This window comes from Pelmatolapia mariae, linkage group LG7, assembly GCF_036321145.2.
Source record: "Pelmatolapia mariae isolate MD_Pm_ZW linkage group LG7, Pm_UMD_F_2, whole genome shotgun sequence".
Lineage (NCBI taxonomy): Eukaryota > Metazoa > Chordata > Actinopteri > Cichliformes > Cichlidae > Pelmatolapia > Pelmatolapia mariae.
Window position 1 is genome coordinate 35,472,584 of NC_086233.1, and position 21,796 is coordinate 35,494,379.

Here is a 21,796-nt window from a genome sequence, read left to right on the forward strand (position 1 = left end):
TTGACTCTGACGCACATACACCTGCCTCCTAGAGAGTGTTCTTGATCTGGCCAACTGTTGTGAAGGGTGTTTTCTTCACCAGGGAAAGGATTCTTTGGTCATCCACCACAATTGTGTCCCGTGGTCTTCCTAGTTTTTTGGTGTTGCTGAGCTCACCAGTGCGTTCCTTCTTTTTGGGAATGTTCTAAACAGTTGTTTTGGCCACGCCTGATGTTTTTGCAATCTCTCTGATGGGTTTGTTTTGTTTTTTCAGCCTAATGATGGCTTGCTTCACTGGTAGTGACAGCTCTTTGGATCTCATCCTGGCAGTTGACAGCAACAGGTTCAAAAAGCAAACAGCACACTTGAAATGAACTCTGGACCTTTTATTTGTTCATTGTAATTGGGGTAATGAGGGAATAACACACACCTGACCATGGAACAGCTGAGAAGCCAATTGTCCCATTACTTTCGGTCCCTTAAGAAGTGGGAGGCACATATACAAACTGTCATAATTCCTATACTGTTCACCTGATTTGGATGTAAATACCCTCAAATAAAAGCTGACAGTCTGCAGTTAAAGCATGTCTTGTTCATTTCATTTGGAATCCATTGTGGTTGTGTATAGAGCCAAAAATGTTAGAATTGTGTCGATGTCCCAATATTTATGGACCTGACTGTATGTTAGGATGGAGGCAGTATTTGTTGTAGGCCTTGTGAATGACGCTGCACCACATACAACTCAGAAAACACTTTCAGTGGTTTCAAAACGTTTATCTTTTAATAATTTAACTCTTTCACAAATAAAGATCTTCTATGCATAATGCAAAAGTTTTCACACCTCAGATCAGGGATGTCAAACTCATTTTACACCGTGGGCTACATACTGCTTAAGTAGACCGGACCAGTGAAAGTCCTCTTTTTGTCAGTGAACCAAAGTATAACTCTACATTTAATCCCTAACATATCCTAAAATAAGAAAAAGAACTGCAATTTAAACAGCATGTCTCAGTGTTTATACATGATTAAAAAAAAAAACAAAAACATATTGCTCTAGTAAATGAATGAAATGTGTCAGCATGACTTCTTGGGTTTAAATTGTAAGACATGAATGTGCAAAATTTTGGACACCGGGCCTCATGTTTACGATCCCTGCCTCAGAACATATCAACAAAGATGTGGTTTGATCTCCATTCGAAGAGGCAGAGACCTTCTGATGCAAACCCAGTCATGTTGTTCTCTAAGCCTGTTCTTTAGCTTCGATCTATATGAAAGTTTCTCTGACGTCTGCCGCCTTGCCAGTTTACCGTCTCCACTCTAATATATTCACTGCTATTTGTTGCAGTGCTATTCAAAGATGTGCAGCAAGGTCATATTTCTTTCTTCAACTAAGCTCACTTTGGAGCATTGACTTTCTTAGACTTCATTTACAAATCATCCAATATTAATTTACTAAAGGTTTACTGAATGATATCAGGATTTAGGTACATGTGTATTTTTGTATTCTTTTTAACTTTAAATATTTATCAGAATTAGACACTTGTTTGGTTTACAGCAATCACTGATAACTTTCCTCCTTTTCTTTCAAACTCATTTTATACAGAACATCATTAAAAATGAAAAAAATGACTGATAAATGCATCAGTTAGTTTCACACATTTATATCAGGGTTATTCGATGTCAGTGTATCAAATTCCTCCCTTCTGACAATCTTGGATTTGCCTGAAAAAACAAAAGCTGCACTTATCAGGAATTATGCAAAATTTCAAGTCTCTACTGTGGTTAGTTTTCTACAGGCAGGGCTGTTTTTAGATGATTTTCTAGCATCGTTTTCAGAGGGCCCATTTGAAATCCCATTACCTAAAGTCCTTGAGCTTAACTTTTTTAGGATAAATATCTCACAGTATTGTTCTGAGAAAACAGATTCTCAGGAGCTAACACAGATTGGCCCTAAAATGTTTCAATATATGTGATCACTGACAGCAGATTTGGAAACCTGCAGATACCACACTTCTGTAAATCACACATAACCATTAACTTCTAAAGTGGAGTCAAAATGCACACAGTAGTGTAAGTTAGTGTTTACCTCTGTTTGTCTACACAGAGTTAAGAAAGTGGTTTCTTACATGTGTAGTTTTTTTGAGGGTTTTTTTTTTTTTTTTTTAACTCCTGCTCTTCCAGACTAAACTTTGCTCACAGCTGCAGAGGTCAGAGCCTGTTAAATAAACACACCTGGGCTCCGCTACCATGTTCAAGGCCAATACCAAGTTCTAGAGAAGCTTATCATATCTTTTTAACATGTATTCAGGGCCTCGTTGTACTGGTGTTTTCACAAACAGACATCATTTCAGTTTTCATAATCTTTATGAGCCTTAGTTATGTCTAATGATCAGGCTTGATTTGATTTGTGTCCAACAGCAGCAGTAATTATAATGGGGACAAAGGAAGAAGTACACAAAGTATTCTCAGTGCTTCATTTGTTCCACATTTTTTCATGTTACAGCCTTATTCCAAAATGGATTAAATTCCTTTTTCACCTCAAAATTCCACACACACTACCAAATAATGACAACGTAAAAAAACCAGCTTGAAATTCTTGAAGTTTTTGTGTATATCACACAAATATATTGCTAATTAGTGAAAGCATTATTTTAAAAAAGAACTAGTATTTAATAGAATCTGATATGATTGCAATTTTTAACACTGTGTGATATATTATATGTTTATGCTAACATATACTGCGATTTATCATGGGCTTCTTTTTTTTCAACTGCAAATGATTCCCCTCAAAGTTACATTTTGTCAGTATCTGTTTTATCTAATAAGATTAAATTATCTCATGTCAAGTTTATTTTGCTCACCAACCCTGTCACTAAAAAGTGTTGCCCACAGACAGAGTCCGAGCCATCACTCTGAGATTGAATGGGTCAAGTTGGCAAATACATCCAACCTGTTTGTGATAATACAGTAACTAACTGTGAGAAATTATTTAAGATCATACATCTGTTTATGCTTGAAACTAGGGCTGGGCGATATGGCCTAAAATCCGTATCGCAGTATAATTTGAAGATGTGCGGTAACGATATATATCGCGATATATTCTTTTTCTCTGTATACCATGTTTTCTGCACTATAAGGCACACTTAAAATCCCTTAATTGTCTCAAAAATCGACAGTGCGCCTTATAATCCGCTTTATCTATGAATTCTGGTTGTGCTTACTGACCTCGAAACCAATTTTATGTGGTACACGCACTCAAAATCTGTCAAAAATGTTTTAGAACGACTTTGGTAAGCCACGAAGCCGCACCGCTTGATGGATTGTGGGAGCATTACTACTACCATAGTCAGGAGCCTCGCGGAATAATCTGTGTCCAAAACTCCTTCTGCTTCAGGTCCCAAAGTCAAACGAACACTGCGGCATCACTGAGAGTTAAAAACTGTCTAAATTTTTAATCTTTAATAAAATGATCAGCGTTGCTGCTTTACCAGGTGTAACAATTAAGTTTAACATCCAGGCGTGAAAACAGACGTTATTAAATTTAACAGAGTTAGAAGTTTTCAGGAAGTTAGCTCACTAGTTTCCACCTAAACATGATATAGCATGTTCTGACTGAGAGATTTCTGAAAAATTAAAACGTACAGCTCTGCTATCACTTCCAACATAAATGAAGACAGAAAACTAAACAACAGTGACTTTTGTAGGGTTACTGAAGTTGGACTAGCTGGTATATAATGATGTGCTACGTGATCGCTAGCGACACAGCTATGTTAGCATAACATAAACACAGTGAAGCTGGAGGATGAACGCTAACCTTTTTCGACTCGATAAAAGTTAACTGGTTCCTGATGGTTAGAGACAAATGCAATTGCATGCCAGGATGCTTTAAATGGACCAAACTTCAATCAGGAGAACAACTGAGATAATCCATCCACAATACGAGGTTAGTCATTAATATACTGCAACAACATGGGAATAGAGCAGCTGCGAGAGAATTCAACATTGATGAATCAATGGTACGGAAGTGAAGGAAGCGCAGTTTTTGGTTTTCCTCATATTCCAAAACGTGCTTCTTCTCTTTGCTATTACTGCCGCCCGGCATAATTTACAGATGATATTGCTTGCAGCCACTGCGATGCTTTCGACCAAAACAGGCTTGATAACACCATCAACATGCGCTATCGAGGTAGAGTGGTATAGTCAAAATCTCTACTGTTGGCCAAATTCATATTGTTTCTACCGTATACCGTTTATACCGCCCACCCCTACTTGAAACAAAAAAAAGGTTATAAATACTATCAACTTTCCTTTTCCATCCAGGGAAACTTTGTAAAATACAAATAAAAAGTCCAGCGATTTGCAAATTTCACAACCCCATATTTTATTTACAATAGAACAATGAAAAGCATATGAAATGTTTAAACTGAGAAAATGTACAATTTTATGAAAAAATATTGGCTTAATTTGAATGCAGCACCACGTTTAAAAACAAAGTCTGGACAGGGCTGTGTTTACTACTCTGCAGCATCCACTCTTTTTTTTAACGAGTCTATAAACATCTGCAATAGCTGAGAGGAAGGTTGTCCCATATGTCTCATATAGGACTCTAGCTGCTCAACGGTCCTGAATCTTTGTCGTACAAATAGTTTAGGGTAGATCTGGATCGCAGGCAATAGCTGCAGCTTCCGGTTTAGCATCGTCTTGCTGAAATATGCAAGGCCTTCCTTGAAAAAGACATCATCTGGATGAGAGCATTGTTGCTCTAAAGCATTGATGGTGGTGCCTACAGACAATAATGCAGCCCCATACCATCAGAGATGCAGGCTTTTAAAGTGAGTGCTGATAAAAAGCCAGATGATCCCAGAGGATGTTTTCCAAAAAGAATTTGAGATTTCAGTTTGTCTGACCACAGAACAGTTTTCTACTTTACCTCAGTCCAGTTTAAATGAGCTTTGGCAGAGAGAAGATGGCAGTGTTTCTGGATCATGTTTACCTCTTTGCATGAACAAATGCATTAACCTGCATTTGTGGATGACACTTAATGCATTAACAAATGCATTAACCTGCATTTGTGGATGACACAGTGACCTGTGCTCACAGACAGTGGTTTCAGAATCATGCCTATTTTTAATGCAGTGCTGTCTGTGGGACTATAGATAACAGTATCCAATACTGATTTTCAGTCTTGGCGCTTGCACACAGAGATTTCTCCAGATCTTTTAATGGCATCATGCAATGTGGATGATGAGATATTAAAACCTTGGTCATTTTATACTGAGGAACTAAAACTGTTTCACAATTTGTAAGCACAGGTTTAACTCCATTTTCCAGCCCTTTTAAAACTACTCATACTTGTCTTCAAATTATACATTTTCTCAGTTTAAACATGTCAGGACCTTAAAAAAACGAAAACAAAACAGTAAAATATCTTTTGGGTGAGACTGCATTGGGTTTTTTTTTGGTTTTTTTAACTAGGACAGGGCTGTCAGATTTTATGAAAACAGGAAACTTAACACCGTGACAGGCAGGGGAATTCCACCTTAGGTTTAAGACTTTAAGGCTTTGTACTCAGTTACTTCACAAAACATTCAACCACGTTCAAATGAGATTTTATTCCTGCAAATAAGAAGAGAATTTTCTCATTAAGAAAAGCCTCTTAGTTCAATATTTCATGGAAGTCTGTTTTTCCTTTCAGCTTCGAGATGTTTTGGAAAGACGTTCTTCTCAGCACATCATCTCCAGCTCCACCCTCCATTCATTAAAAACCAGACTTTCTTCTAATTCTTTAAACTGGTCTGAGGAATAGTTCTCCAGGATGTCACTCACTTTCAGTGCAGTCCTTGTACCTGATCATTTTCAGAGGAATTTTGTTTTATTTGTTTGTTTGTTTGTTTAAACAGTATCTAAAAGTCATGCCGTAAAGAAATAGGAAAAATTCCAGCAAGACCTGACACAGGACCTGAAAGATACATCTGTGTCCTCAGCAGATCCATCTACTGTTCACTGAAGCTTCTCAGAAATTGTCTCAGTGTAAGGTTGGTTATCAAGAAGCCATTCCAAGGGAAACAGGGAGAAAATACTGAAGTATGCCATAATATACAAGAACTGGAATAAAAAACAGTGGCAACAGGTCTTATGAATCCAAATTTAAAATTGATAGTTCAAATTGTTGTCATGGAGTTCAGAAAAGAGGAACAAGATTGCATGTCATTGTGTTGAGGCTCAGTCATGGTTTGGGGATGAATTTGCGGTGTTGGGGATATTGTTAAAGTTGATTAGGAAATTATGAATGAAGGAAGTACAGTAAGATTTTGATCTACCATTCTGATTCCATCTGGAAGGCATCTGATATGCTCAATTTTTCAGCATGACAGTCTAAAACACACTGCCAGTGCAGTAAAAGCAGACCTGGATAGAAAAGATAGCAGACAATGGAACAGAGCAAAGAGCTTTGAACGTCCCTTGAAAAACCCGGAGAAGTAGTCCTGAAAACTACATAAAGAAATTACAAGAATAATTGCATTTGCATGTTTCAATAAATCTCTGCACCTACTTCCTATTTTCCTGGTAAAATACAGAGACATTGTCAACCTTAGTTCTTAGCATTCTCCCCAGATGATTCAGTTTTTGACTCATTCAGTTAGAGAATCTTCTTCCTGGAAATCCAAGAGTCCTCCAGCAAGTACTCCAGATGACCGCTAAAGCTCTGTTAGAGTGGTAGAGGGATCCCAGGCTATTTTGAGGCCCTAGTTACTACTGGTGGCTCTAAATATCTTTAGTTTTTGAGTTATTGAGGCTAACGTGTTCACAGGAACCCTCAGAGCTTTAGAAATGGTTTCATACCCTCTCTGTTATCTGCACCTTGCCACAGGTTTTAACGGTTTTTGTCCTGACATGCAGCGTTAATTATAGGAGCTTAAACGCACACTTTTGAACGTCTCTAAACTATTATGTCTAGTCCCTTAAGGTTGCCACGAGAGGAGCCTAGACAGGTTCTAGATGCATTTTCAAAAATTACTGATTCAAACAAGATGCATCTGATGCCACTTTGCATTCAGAGTCATATAATCACATAGTGCTGTGCCAAAGTTTTGAGTCACCCCTCATTTCTAACTTTCATATTATCAAAATATATTTTCACTACATGTTAGCTGAAGATATTAAAAATGGAATGCAGCGCTGCAATTCACCATATTGTATGAGTTAATCATTTCCCTTTGTAACGTTCCTAAAATCCATGAGGCATTTGGAGTATTTCATTTTTAGGTTTTCAAGTTACAAGTAGTGTCATTGCCAAATATTTGATTATTTTTTAATTGTTTTTCCAATAATCAACGAATTGATTAATATGTGCTTCTTCTTATTATGTATCCCCCCCACAAAGTTCTGTTTTGTGTGACAATCCAAAAAGTAAACTTTTTTAGGTTTCGTAAAGATCTAAAACCTAAAAATTGTTCAGTTTACTCATTTAAGACGAAGGAAACGAGAAAATCCTCACGAAAAGACACATGAAAAGAAATCCACATGACTAGAGAATTTTTGCTTGGAAACATTACATAGCTTAATTGATTAATTAGTATTTTCTCAAAATAATAATAATAAATAACCAAAGTAAAAATTAAATTAGTATTAAAGTAGTTCTAAACAAAAGTAATGAGCAGGTGGCAGCACCCTTACAAACCCCGTTTAGTCCCAGAATAATTACTTCTTGGTTTGTTTACACAGTCGGACTTGTGTCCTTTCCCCTCTTCAGTCTTACCTCATGAAAACGTGAACGAGAAGCTCTGACAGTATCGCACACAACACAAGCAAGGCTTAATCTACTGCGTGTGGGATTCCCAGATCCACTGGTGGCTTTTAGATCCGCGTGGGTTACAACACACATCTGAACGTGAGAGAGGTAACTCACCGCAGTGTGCTCGGTCCTGGAGGTCTCACTGCTGTCCTGGGTAAAGCTGTAGCAAAGGCGAACGCACGCAAGAAGGAAAAAAACAAACAAACTAAAACTCCTACTTCGCTCAGGAAAAAATTATCTCCGGATTATCTCTGCTGCGAGCCGTGATGATTTTTTATGTTACTTTTATTTTTGTATTTGCTCACAGAATGCGGGATGAGCTGGCAGCGCTGTCGAAGAACGCCTCGCTGTGTGTCAGTCGGCAGCAGCTGTGATGTGTTTACGCTGTGGAGAAGCAAAGAGTGGCGCCATCTACCGGTGGGGTCTGAGAACAGCAGGAAAACAGTGAGAAGGCACTTACCGGACACTTTATTAGGTACACCTTGCTCCTACCTGTCTTCATGGCTCTGTGGGATTTAGATGTGGTGGCTGTGGAGGCCATTTACGCACAGTGAAGTCATTTTCATGTCCATGAAACCAGTTTGAGACATGGTGCGTTCTCCTTTGTGCTCATAAAGGGATGGGCAAGGTCAGCAACGATCAGGTAGGCTGTGCTGGTAAATGATCCAGGGATCCATGTTGTTTATGCCAAATTCTGAGCCTTCCATCCAAGTCACAGCAGAAATCTATTTTGGTGAGCCTGTGTGGATTGTAGCTTCAGTTTCCTGTTCGCAGCAGACAAGAGTGGCACCTGGTGTGGTCTTCTGCTGCTGTAGCCCATCTGCCTCAAAGTTTTGCATAAGAACCACATGTGATGCTTGTCTGCACACTTTGGTTGTAATGATGGGTTATTTGAGTTTCTGATGTCTTGCGGTCGAAGCAGTGTGGCCATTTTCCTGTGAACTCTGTCATCAACAAGTACTTTTTTTTACCAGAGAAAAGGACTTGTGACCCAGAGAACTGCCACTTACTCGGTGTCCTCTCTCTAAATTCGAGAGATGGTTGTGTGGGAAAACTAGATCAGTAGTTTCTGAAATACACACAGCAGCCTGCCCCTCTTGACCATTTCTACATGCCTAAGTGTACTGAGTTGGTGGCAGTCACAAATACTGAGATCCTATATGTTAGGGCAAGAGAAGAAAATGCTGGGAAATTTAGGAGAAGTGGACATTTACTATTTATTTTCCCGAATTTGCCTTGTTGGCAGCTTTTGTCTTGTAAAGTTTTTTTCTCATGAAATTTTCAGGTTTTTCTAATAACTTTGTCACATATTTAACAATAAATCTGCATTTGTTCTCATTAATTCAATTTAGTCAATATTTGACAATATTGACAATTTTTTCTTGCAAAATGCAAAAAATTGCCATGTTTTTTCTCAATTTGCTGTTTTTGTGTTTCTCAATTTCTCCTAAATATGACACTTTTTGTCTCCTGAATATGACCAAATTCATATTTTTTCATGTGAATGCTTTCATGTGAATTTGCTAGATCTTTATTTTTTCCCTATATATTTCTATTTTTTTGAGTAAGTAATATACCAATTTTTTTCCAAAACATTTGCCTTATTTCTTCCCAATTTAACAATTTTTTCTTGTTGATTTACAAAATTTACAAAAAAAACTAAACCTTTTAGTATTTTCTTAGTCTGCTACAGATTCTTATTGTATTTTTTCACTCTCACCTTTTGTCCTTTGTAATAATCATAAGTGTGTCATGTGCATTTGTCTTTATTTGTTTTATAAAACTTGCACACAGTAACCAGAACTCTCAGATCAAGTAAAAAATGTCATTATTTTTCTGTCAATGTTGAAAATGCTCTGGAAAAAAATGGATAACACAGTATCATCTAAACAATTCAATATATTTACGTGATTACGTGCATTGGTCAACCTTTTTAATAAAGCTCTTACAGCTGATTGGTAGCTGCCGTGGGTGCGGAGAGAAACTGTGAGAGAAACTTAACAAATGGCTGAAAAAAGCTCAGCTTCAGCTTGGACTCTACATGTGGACTAACAGAGCGAATGCCTCCCAGCCTGTGGAGTCACATTTCAGTGCTTTTCCATTCAGCAGTACATGTGAGTCCTTACCCAATCATATGTCAGCTACAGCTTGTTTTTGACCCTGTCCTCAGACCACCCCTCAAACCACCCAGCACTCTCCACATGCTCTGCATAGCACACACAGAGACACACACATATTCTGCAGTTTTGATATTTGAGATAGGACGCAAACTCAGTCAATATAGGTGAAAAGCTATGGTTATAAAAGAAGCCTGATGTTAGTGATATTAGACTCTCAGGGGAAGAGGATACAAAATCACAGAACACCCTGTTAATTTAATATGTTGAAATTTTCACCAGGTATATACTTAGACTGCTCTCACAGTTCAATCACAGTAACTCAAAGAATCTCATAAAAATCATTATCATCAGTATCATCGTGATTTGGAGCTGCTTTGTTTTTGGTCGGATGAAGAGCAGATGTGGTTGAAACTTTACCAAGATGCATTGAATAGGTTGACTTTTTTTTCATATGTTGATGTATTTTAAAGTAAGAATCCTGAATTTATTCCAATAGAGATGGTTTAGAAATGTGCAGGGGAAGGGTGGTGGATATATTCAGGAGGAAAAGAGAAAGGCCGCAGAGGAGGTTCATGGATGTGGCGAAGGAGGACGTGCAGAGGGTTGGTGTGGCAAAGGAAGATGCAAGAAGAGGGTGAAGTGAAGGAAGAGGATTTGCTGTGGTGACCTCTAAATGGAACTGCCGAAAGAAGAAGAAGAAAAAGAAGAAGATATGTTTGGCATAACTTACAGAGGTTCAATAAAGACGTCCCCAAAATATTTAACAATTACCTCTATACTAGTTTTTTGTTTTGTTTATTGTTGCATACATGCCTTCTTATTTTACTAAACTGTTACCTGGATTTCACCTGGAAGTCACCCCCTGAAAGGCCTCATGGGAAACTGGTTCCTATGTGTAGTTCTTCAAGTGGAGTGTGTCTGCCGTGCAAAGTGAGTCTGTGCTGTGTTGTGTGGCCTATGGTGAATATCCTGTTTGTACAAGTGTGAGTGTTCACTTATGTATCATGTGTGTAAAATCCATATATTCATGTTACTTTGACAAGGTTTAGGGAAAGAAAACATGTTAATCTTTCTAAGACATTTCAGTTTCAGTTTCAGTTTTTATTTGTCATATGCAAGTTAGCACAGGGTCAACATTGCAATGAAATGTATTTGACGAGCAGCAGACAGTCACTCAGCAGTATAGTATGTAAAAAATAGTAAGCGCAAATGCTCTAGCACATTTGATGCTAGAGTTATATTATTATTCAAAATACTAATCACCACAATGACAATACTTCAAAAAAAAAAAAAAGAAAAAAGAAAAAAGGCATGAGCAAGAATTTATAGTCCTGTGTCCTGAGCATCCATCAAGCACCACTACAGCACAGGTTTGTGATACTGTCACAGTGGTAACCAGTGCCCTCTAGAGGACCAAGTGTGCACACAGGCTGAAGCACAATAGAACTACAGCTTCTATTATTATGCTCCATCAGGCTGACAAAAATAGAGGCTACTGTGCTTTTAAACATCATAAGCAAACTTTTACATTTTTTGGTTGTGATCTTTCTTTTCTATTTTTCAGTTTCACACATAATATCTTCTTGATCTACTGATTTTACACACCAGGTGAAAGAATTTCTGCTTTCTCAGTCATGCCTTACACATTATGTTTAGACCACGGAAGGGCAACTTCGTCATTTTAGCACCAATTAATGTAAAAATCCTGGTTAATTCCAAAGACTTGAACTATTTCTTGCAGTTATTTGTTGCATAATGACAGACCACTGCTCAGCTATAATCCAGTCTGCCTGTATAAGTTCTAACTCTGATGGGAGTTTTAAGTACTTGAAATGAAGGCAACTGGACTTATACCTGGATTTAATACCTGGGACTTTTCTACATGAATTGTGCAACAAAAAAATCGAATGTTTTCAAATATGGGTCTATGTGACCTTTGGCTAAATCATGCTGACTCAGCTTATGGAAGCCTTAGCCAGGATAAACAGCTGTGACGTAGCTGCTGCTTTTCTCCTACAATGAAAAAAGGACAAAAAACAGCACACCGTTCTTGTTGTTCCCAAGGCAAACAGGATTATCACATATTTTACTGGAAACAGACACACAGATAAAAAACTACACAAAGTTTGGCGGAGAAATGGAAGCTGTGGAAAAGAACGCCAAGTCTCTGTTCACGGCTCATGAATTGTGGTTGTTTCTTCAGTGTGGGAATTCCTGAACTCTAATGAGTAAAAACCACCAACCCTCAACCCTCCTCCAACCCTCCCCAGCTGGTTATATGAGCCTGAGTGCTATTGTGCTAGTCCAGAGGAGACGGCTGAACTCTGAGGAGCACATCATGAAGGTAAGCACTTATCAAATTTAGATTATATCTAAAAATAATTGGGAGGTATTTTTTGGCTAATTGAGCATAACTAGTTTGTTAATGGTAAATAATGAAAAATGAGGAGTTTTTACATTAAATGAACCCTTTCCCTGCATTTTTTTCACAGCTGAATTTGGCTGCTGCTTTGGCACTGTCACTTGCCTTCATCTCTCCTGTTTGGTAAGGTGCACACATGCAGAAATCTTTGACACTGTCGGCTGTTAAACATATCTCTGGTACACTGTTTGTCAAAAATCATAGTTTTGATTTTTTTTTTCATTATCAAAGGTTTTTCTACTATCTGTTCATTTTAAATAATATAGTATAACATAACTGTTTTGCAATGAATACACTGTCCCATCCTCATCCTCAGTTGTCAGCAGCCTGTAAACTGCAGATGGGGGGCTTATGGAAACTGGTCTGAGTGTGATGGCTGCACAAGTACAAAGGTACATTAGAACTGCTTCAGCATTCACTTACATGCAGCAGAGACATGTAGCTAAATGCTTTGCATGTAAATAGAGTGCCTTTTAGCCTGATGTACTGTAAATTCTAACGAGTAATTGTGTTTCTACTCCTGCTCAAGGACACTCAAGCACAAGGAATGCCTCGGAATCAACTCTCCAGTCCTAAATCAGCTCTAAACCCATAGACTGTATACAAAAGATGGGATCTCAAATCAACTATTGATTTGAGAAGTCCTGTTGTGAAACCTCAAGCTGAACGCCAAACTGCAATTTTGAAATTGGCACTGCATGGAGGGAGAAAAGCTACAGCCCCAGACTTGACTGGGGAAGCTGACAATCACACATGCCAGAAATAGTTATAAACAAAAATGGAGTCAGAAATAAGACGTGTGTAAATGTTGAACAGCAGTTGCCCTTCCGTACTCTGAAGAGTAGCATTTATACAGCACTTCTTACTGAAGAGGAGCTTTACATGGAGTGATAATTTAAATTATTAGTGTCATGTTGTATTAAATAGGGCTTAAAACTAGTTATTGAGATCATACAGAAACGTTTTACAGCCTAGGCCTGTTTTTTCACATAGATTTCTATACAACAAAAGATGCCAGAGTCGCCCCCTGCTGGCCCCAGCTTTATGGCACTTCCACTTTAGCTTTACTTTGAGAACTAGAAGCGAAATCTAATTTTTACACGTGCATCTTCTGTATGGGTAATTTGGCCATACTTTTTGAATAATATCTTTAGGAACTTAAAAACAAACTTTACATTTACTTTAGTTTTGGCACAGAATTTCACAAAGACTTGACCCCCAGTTTAAACAAACTGTTACATAATGCAAAAAATGTTTGGTGAGGCATAGGCAAAGATCACACCGCAAGTTTGTTTTTTTGTTCTGTCTCTTCTGATCTTCACTTTAAAGCCAAGCCTTATTAAAGTATAATGTTTTAGAGATCAGTGTTTTGTCCTCAGATGTGCATTATTTCTGCACAGTTTGTCCCTTTGCTGTGATATAATGAATATAGTACACACACAAATTGTTTACACAGCAGTCACATATTCAGTGATGCCTGATCCCCAAAGTCCATTACGAAGACTCTGATTTGCACTTTGTGTAATCCTCAGGCCAACAGAAACGATAGGCCTCAGGACTGTGAGAGGAAACACAGTGAGAGCGCTCCATTTATTCATTACACTTGCATGGCTACAGTTTAGTCAGAGCCACTGCAGTCAAAGGAGAAGTAATATTTCTATTTTAGCAGAAGCAAGGTCATCACCAAACAGAGCAGGAGTGAGTGACCAAGGATTGGACATTTATGAAGTCAGATACTAGCTAAAAGGAAGAACTGGGGTGGAAGTGGGTTTCAAAGCAGTGTATTGATAAACAACAATTGTAGGCAATTGAGCTTCAATAGTGCATGTGAGCATGCCAATAAGCACGCTTACATAGGGTGCACTAGCAGTATTCGCGTGCAAAAGCAGTATTCATGTTTTGAATCACTTTGTTTACAGGTACGAACTCGACACATGGAAGTGTATGCCCAGTTTGGCGGTGTGCCGTGCTCAGGAGAGGCCACTCAAACACAAACATGTTTCCCACAGAAAAGATGTCCACTGGAAGCAGGCTGTGGAGACAGGTTTCGCTGCACCTCTGGTAAATTGCAGTGTAAACAAAAGTATCACAAATAATTAAAATGCCTTCTACAGCGTTTTTTTTTTTTGGTTTTTTTTGCAATCTGTGGATAAACCTCTTTACTGAAACCATCATGCAGGTCAGTGTATCAGCCAGTCTCTGGTGTGTAATGGAGACCAGGACTGTGAGGACGGTCTGGACGAGCGAAACTGCGGCGAAGACAACAGCCTGGCCACGTGTGACCTCGACAAAACACCTCCAAACTCTGACTTCACAGGTCGAGGGTAAGTAGCTACAGCTCCCAACACCAGGAATGTGACTGCAGATCAGAATATGATTTTTGGGAAGGAGAATATTTAACTTATGTGTCTAGAATGTAGACTGCATAACCTCAGTGGGGTCTCCTTTAAGTTTTGGACTCAACAATTTGTCTCCATGCTAGCCTTCGAGACTGCAGTTTGGTGTAAAACTGATGAGTGTGTGTGTGTGTTGTACAGGTATGATGTGCTAACAGGGAAACTGAGAGCAGGTGTGATCAACACTCGAAGCTTTGGAGGGCAGTGTAGGAAGGTGTTTAGCGGTGACCATAAAGTCTTGTACAGACTGCCACACAACATCCTCAGATATAACTTTGAGGTGAGTCAAACAGTAGCCTGTAGTTTTCAAGCAAAATAAAGTTGGTGAGCTGACGCCTATGAATAACCCATGAAGATAATAAAAGAATGCTCAATTTGACATCAAGTAGTTGCAGGTAAAAGTTCACTCAAAGTGACAAATTTGCTCTGGATGATGGTCTTTTGAGGAAAACTCTGTTGGATTTGTCCAACTGTTGGGATAATAAATGTTTGCAGAAAATTCCCTAGAAATCCAGCCTGCAGTTGTTGAGTTGTGAGCTGACTGACAGCCTGAACAACACGGAGCTGATGTGACAAGCTGTCGTCTGATTTTAGGAAATGCTGAACTCTGATGTTTGTGCTGCAGGTGACAGTAGACAATGACGAGAGCGACGAATCCTATGAGAGCTCTTGGTCCTACATGCAGCACATCCAGAGCAACGCCTTTCTGGTGCACGACCGGCGCACGTTTCACAAGGAGGTTACTAACAACAAGGTGTGTATACACAAATACTGTTTATATCTTTTCTTTAATTCCAATGAGATTAACAAACTGTACCTAGGCTCAGATCAGTCGGCTCTGTCAGCACCTTGCTCAAGTTTTTCCTTCCACATCTGTCATCCAGGCCTACCGACTTATAATCCTGAAGAATAAAGTGGAGCTGGCCCAGTTTCAAAACTCTGCCCCCCAGTATCTGACTCTGTCCGAAGGCTTCTGGAAGGCCTTGTCCTCGCTGCCCCTCACTTATGACTACTCGGCCTACCGTCAGGTGCTCCAGAAGTATGGCACACACTACCTTTCCGAGGGCTCACTTGGAGGCGAATACCAAGCCTTGCTGGAGTTAGACCGTCAGGCACTTGCATCTACCAGTAAGAATATTCGGTATTAATGACACCAGGCATTTTAGTCAATTTAAAATAATGCACACACATTAGAGATAATCTGTTTGATCCTGGCTTGTTTTCTGTAAAGGTACGACAGATATAGATTACCAGAGGTGTTGGAGGAAAGTTAAGCGCCGTTTCTTCAGGAAAAAAGTCAAAACCGTCTGTGAAAAACTGACAAAATCTGTATCAAGCAGCCACGGTGGGTGAAAGGTTTTTATATCAAGACTTTCAAACCATACGCAGTGGCCCATAGAGGGTCAAAGAAACCAAATAAATGATTTAACCTCAGCTTACTTTCTACAGGAAGCAGTGTTAACAAGATGCCCATTAAGGTCAATGTGTTCGGAGGAGATATAGGACTCATTGGTGCTCTGAGTGTTCTGGATCTGGAAAACCCAGAAGCTAATGGAGAAGTTTACGATAACTGGGCTTCATCTGTCAAAGACTTCCCTGAAGTCATAAACCAGAAGGTATAACAGTGAAAAGAGTGAATTTGCTTTCTTTCTATTGTCTGCTTCATCCTGATTAAGTGACTCTTTCTCAGGCCCCTCCTGGTGTGGGGGCCTATCTCCCCTCACCATACCCATGCCTGCTTCATGCCCTGGGGGGCAGGGCTATGGTTCTCCACACCCTCTAGCGGATAGTTACATGGAGAAACCTTTTGAAAACACAGGTGTGCACGCGGGCGCTCATAGACACACACTATATCTTCCTTGGCTGCTGCCTCAAAGCATACCATGCGCTGTCGGTCTTGCATGCTGCTCAGTAACTCTGTTACTCTACTTATCTAGGTTGTTGCTGTGGTCTCCCTACTGTGTTGTTCTCTTTTTGCTTGTTTTCTTTTTCTTTTTTGTTCCATCAGGTGATCCAGAGGATTTTTTTAGTGTCTTCTCTCACTGTCCCTCTTCCCCTCTGTTTTTCTTTCCCACCTTTCTTTCTTTCTTCCTTTCTATCCCCCATTCATATCTGTCCATTCTGTAATAACTTAAAATATGATAAATAAATAATAACAATAATAAAGATCAATCAAGTGGACCAACAGGATAGGCAAAAAAAATAAAGTGACTCTTTGGTTCGGGCAGAAACTCAAACAGAGAGACTCACAGGAAGGGAAAAATTAGAGTTTGGATTCAGTGAAGTGAGACGTGATCTTTTGCAGAGTTGCCTTTATAAATTACTGTTTAGAGTTTAGGCTTGGCTTCTGCCAGCTATGCGTTTGCACTTAAGGAGATACAATTTGGTTTCTTTTCATAATAAATAACCTTCCTTGATGAAGGATTATGTGTATTTGTTTTAAATGTTTTTAAGTCCCTTATAACCTTTGGGTTTTTTCAGCTGCGCCCTCTGTATGAGCTGGTTAAGAAAGTGCAGTGTGCAGGACTGAAGAAGCTCCACTTCAAAAGGGCCACAGAGGAGTACCTGGCGGAGGAGCATCCCTGTCACTGCCGGCCGTGTCAGAACAACGGCCAGCCACTGCTGACGGGCTCCGAATGTCGCTGTGTCTGCCGCCCGGGAACCTCAGGACGAGCGTGCGAGAATGGAGCTGTGATTGGAGAACAACCAGGTAACCAGCCATAAAACCCAGAGGGGTCAGAACTTGTGCCATCCAAACTCCTTTCCAAACAAGACAGAACTGGAAACTGAAGCTCTCCTGATTTTCTTCAGGGGTGATCCATGGCAGCTGGAGCTGCTGGTCTTCCTGGGGATCGTGCTCTGGAGGTCAAAGGTCAAGAACCCGAAGCTGCAATAACCCCGCCCCCAGCAGAAGTGGTCAACATTGCACGGGACTGCAGGTGGAACAGAAGCCCTGTGAAGACCCAGACATCCAATATTTACAGTAAGAATCTTTTTTTTTTTTAACTATTAGTCTGGTAAATGTAACTTAATCAATATAATGCAAATACATAAATGAAATGAAACAGTTTAAAAAGCAAAACCAAAAGTTTTCATTCATTTCAATCTCAAGGTTTTAAAGGTTATTTGCAATGTCCTTAATGATTTGGATCCACAAGTTGTGATTTTGATATTCCAAACTAATCCACTCCAGTGACATTCATTTAGGAGTATCAGAGTCATCTAACTGCAAACTGTTTGCTCTCAGGATGATGGAGCCCCAGTGCTTCAGTCTTTCTGTAACTCCACCAAAAACCTGTGGGCCTCCTGCAAACCTCAGGAATGGATTTGTTCAGGTGAGGCTAAGCAGCTGTTGAGGCTTCTGAACCTCTGGTGTTTGGGACTGAGAATCGTCTTTAAGTCCATCAGGCTGAGGATGATTGAGCTTTCCTGTCATTTTTTTTTCTAGAATCCCAGAGATTTTTACCTGGTTGGAAACACGGTGGAGTACTCCTGCGTGGACTGGTATTACCTCAGTGGAAATGCAGTAGCAACATGTGCTGAAAACCAGAAGTGGACTACAGGACCGAGGGTTTGTAAAAGTATGTTTTGTGGGGGGGGGTTTTTGTGTGTGTGTATCATTGTTTCCTTTGCTATCAGGTTATCCCAGAAACTGCTGTGTGAATGTAGCCACTGGCTAAGAACGTAAAGTTCAGGTACCTGACAATTCTATTTAAGTACAGCAACAACGTATTTGTACTTCATTACTTCACACCTTGGCACATGAGCATTTTGTGTTCCTGTGCAGAGATTTCTGGAGCTTTGAGGCTTCTTTTTGCAGTCAGCTTAAATTTATTCCAATAGTCACAATTAGGCAGGTTGCATTAAGGTAAACGGTTTGTGCAGACAGCAAAAGAGGGAACTGGATGGCTACAGCCAGCTTTGTTACTTACTGAGATAATGCAGAGGTAATTTCCAAGTCAAAGCTTTGCCTTATCTGTTCGTTGAGACACCACGATATTTTCTTCAGATAAAAATTTCTTGCTGTCTGATTAGATGATAAAAGAGTCAGAAATTATTGGTGTTGTGCGTGGTTCAAAGGGGCCTGAGTCCACTCACTTCAACAACTGGTCCATCCTGACTGTGAGAATTATTTTCTTAGGTGTTTTTGTCAGCTATCAAAATAAATATACGACCAGATGTGTTTTCTTTTCTAAAAGACAGTTAGCAGATCTGACCTATTGCAGCAGCCCATTTCACGCTGACCCATATCTGTGAAATCTGAGCAGCTCGTCATGAATCAAAGGTTGCTCAGAAGAGATTGAAGAAACTTTCCTTACATTTTGTTGTTTTATATTCTGCTGTGGGTGCTGTGTTTTTTGACACGGGGATCATGTACACCTGAAGCCTCAGATTGGGAGTAAGGGCGTTCAGAGTGAGGATGAAGTCACTTAATGCAGCTACTTCCACTGAAAGTAAAAAACCTACAGAACATAACATAAGACAGGCTCAGGTGGTTTCTGTTGAGAAAAGTTGTAGCTCACCCAAGTCTCTTTCTTTCTCTCTCTCTCTCATCTGTAATGAGGGTAATCATTCAAATAAGACTTTGATAATTGAATTACATTTTGGATATTGCTGTCAACATTAATGGAGTTTCTGAAGCCTGCATTGTTTTGTAATGGCCAGCAGAGGGCGACTCCTCCGGTTGCAAAAAGAAACGTTTTTTTAATGACTGCATGGACTCAGTTGCTATTTTCAGGTCTTACTGAATAAAAGTTGAAGTTAATTTTGTAAATGATCGTTATTTCTAGGGCCAGAAAGGAGGATAAGCTAGATATGCTTGTTAGCATATGAACAGTCTAACAGTCAGAGATGCTCCTCAACCATGGTTGGATGCTTCATAGCAGAACTTCAACGGGTGACGTCTTTGGTGGCGATGCCCATCTTTTGTGTACAGTTTGTGGGAACCAGCAGGTTTTTACCTCATTTCTACCACCTCCCCCTTGCTGCTTTATATCCACTTGAATTTTGGACATAGCAACCTGCTGAACAGGGCACACAGCATGATCATAAACCCTACACAGCCTCATAAGATGGAGTAAAATTAAGTCCCAGAGCTGAGTGAAACCTTAAAGATCTCCATGTTTTAAGTTTTTCCATTGTTAGTAACTGTATTGGAAGTTCAGTGTTGTTGTATTTCTCACTCCCTGATGCTCAAAAGCTTTCTCCTCCTGTTCCAGGTTCCACATGTGGGATTCCCTCACTCAGCAGTTTAGTTGTAGCCACACCAACCAAACAAGCCTATGAGATTGGAGACAGTGTGTCCCTGTCGTGCCCCGAGGGCTCAGTGATGGACAGAGAGGTGTCGGAGATCATCTGCACTCCCAGTCTGCAGTGGTCTCCTTCTCCTGCCATTGCTCATTGTACAGCAGGTAAATACATTTCATCTTGCTCTTCTTTTTTTTGCTCTCTAAGGGTGACTTCTGTCTCTCTAGCTGTTATATGTTCAGTATTTTCTACTCAATAACTTTTTCTGGCTGCATTTTGGTGGTGGGCTGGTAAGGTGCAGTCAATTTTTAGGACCCTTTTGTCACATTATATCTGCTTTAATATATGGTTGAATCCTGCTTTTTGTATGCTTTCCTCAGCCCCCACAGCTCCCTCTCCTCCTTCCGGCCTAACATGTAAACTATGGGAGACTCTGGGAAAGAACGAGTGTGTCTGTAAAATGCCGAATCAGTGCACGTAAGCTGATGTCCATTTCTGCATTTAGCACACTGGAAATGCTCCATCTATTTATAAAACCTAATTCAAATTCTGTCTGTTTCTGTGTATTGTCTTCTTTTAGGACTTCTCTGCAGCTGTGTGCCACACTTCGTGCAAACCGTAATATGGTGCTAGATGTCTGTAAGCTCGGAGCTCTGCGGTGTATGGGCCAGAACTTCGTGTTAACCAGTGACAGCGACTGCCGGTGGCCAGAGAAGAGGTTTACATCCTGCGAGGATTGCCAGCCGGGGACAATCTGTCAAGGTGTCTCCTATAGAAGAGTTTTTTTTTTCTTTTCTCAAAATAAAAGCCAAAAACAGAAGGATGTATATGTGACTGCACCAGGATGCTGTATAAAACCATTGTGCTTTTCAACTGCAGAATCAGAGAGGAAATGCGTGTGCAGGAATGCATCAGAATGCCCCAAAGACTCTGCTCCACTCTGCGTCAGGTCCGGTGATGGCAGCACTCACGTGACCATGACTGAATGTGAGGCGGGGGCCAGGCGATGTGCTGGAGAGCAGGTCAACGTGATCAGTATTGATCCCTGCCAATAATAAAGATGCTGGTTTTGGCTTTTTCTCTCTGAAAATTTTGACATTGTACATACACAAATGTTTTAATCTAATTGCTTGTTTTAGTTACATACGGAAAGTTAATAAAACTTGTTTGTTACTGTATCATATAATCAAAGGACTTATTTTTGCTGTTGGTGGAGCCATTACACATAATTCTGACCCAGCCATCCAAATGTCTCAGCAGAAATCGAGACTCATAAGATCAGGCTGTGTTTTTTCTTTTATTGTCTAATTTTGGTGGAACTGTAGCCTCAGTTTCCTGTTCTTACCTGACAGGAGTGGTACCTGGTGTGGTCTTCCGCTGCTCATTCAAGGCTGGACATGTGCATGCAGACATCCTCTTGTGCATACCTTCGTTGCAGTGAACGGTTATTTGAGTTACTGTTACTACCTCTCAGCTCAAAACAGTCTGGCCATTCTCCTCTGATCTCTGACATCATCAAGTCATTTTTTTTCACTAACTATTTTCTATTTTTTTTTTATCATTCTCTATAATATCCTTGCATGTCTGAGCCACTTCCAAAGTCACTTAATTCGGCATTATTCCTGATTTTGATAGTTATTCTGATACCTCAGCATGTCTAAATGCCTAAGTGCACAGAGTTGCTGCCATTTGATATATTCACATTAATTTGCAGTGTATGACAGTGTAAAAAAAGGCAAGGGATGAGAAAGTACTGCAGGAGAAAATAAAAACAAAGTTACAATTTTATGCTTTTATTTTTGCATGTGAAGCACATTTAACAAGGGTAAAAATACCT

General features: G+C 39.8%; 2 protein-coding genes across 3 annotated transcripts in view; one reads left to right on the top strand and one right to left on the bottom strand.

The window, feature by feature from the left end:
* Nucleotides 1-8,206, bottom strand: part of LOC134632214 (growth hormone receptor-like) — a 33,927-nt gene extending 25,721 nt beyond the window's left edge. The window contains exon 1 of one of the 2 annotated variants that reach the window (XM_063480866.1): nt 7,889-8,206. The gene's annotated coding sequence lies outside the window, so the exon portion shown is untranslated. Of the gene's footprint in view, nt 1-7,738; nt 7,822-7,888 lie in introns of those variants that run through there. The other variant, XM_063480867.1, reaches the window with a different exon arrangement.
* A 3,951-nt stretch (nt 8,207-12,157) lies between these two features.
* Nucleotides 12,158-21,137, top strand: c7b (complement component 7b). Its single transcript, XM_063478910.1, has 18 exons — nt 12,158-12,238; nt 12,387-12,439; nt 12,633-12,708; nt 14,236-14,377; nt 14,496-14,640; nt 14,854-14,992; nt 15,338-15,466; nt 15,597-15,840; nt 15,944-16,057; nt 16,162-16,328; nt 17,194-17,422; nt 17,524-17,695; nt 17,960-18,047; nt 18,161-18,293; nt 19,932-20,123; nt 20,340-20,436; nt 20,540-20,721; nt 20,839-21,137. Exons 1-18 carry the CDS (start codon nt 12,173-12,175, stop codon nt 21,012-21,014), a joined length of 2,544 nt encoding a protein of 847 aa, XP_063334980.1. The 5' UTR covers nt 12,158-12,172; the 3' UTR covers nt 21,015-21,137.
* Nucleotides 21,138-21,796: the final 659 nt, after the last annotated feature.

Bases quoted from the DNA above. Each gene is read 5' to 3' on its own strand.
- c7b (XM_063478910.1), top strand. From the start codon at position 12,173: ATGAGCCTGAGTGCTATTGTGCTAGTCCAGAGGAGACGGCTGAACTCT. The intron at 12,709-14,235 runs GTACATTAGAAC...CTTTGTTTACAG, and splicing joins ATGGCTGCACAAGTACAAAG to GTACGAACTCGACACATGGA. The intron at 18,294-19,931 runs GTATGTTTTGTG...CTCCTGTTCCAG, and splicing joins AGGACCGAGGGTTTGTAAAA to GTTCCACATGTGGGATTCCC.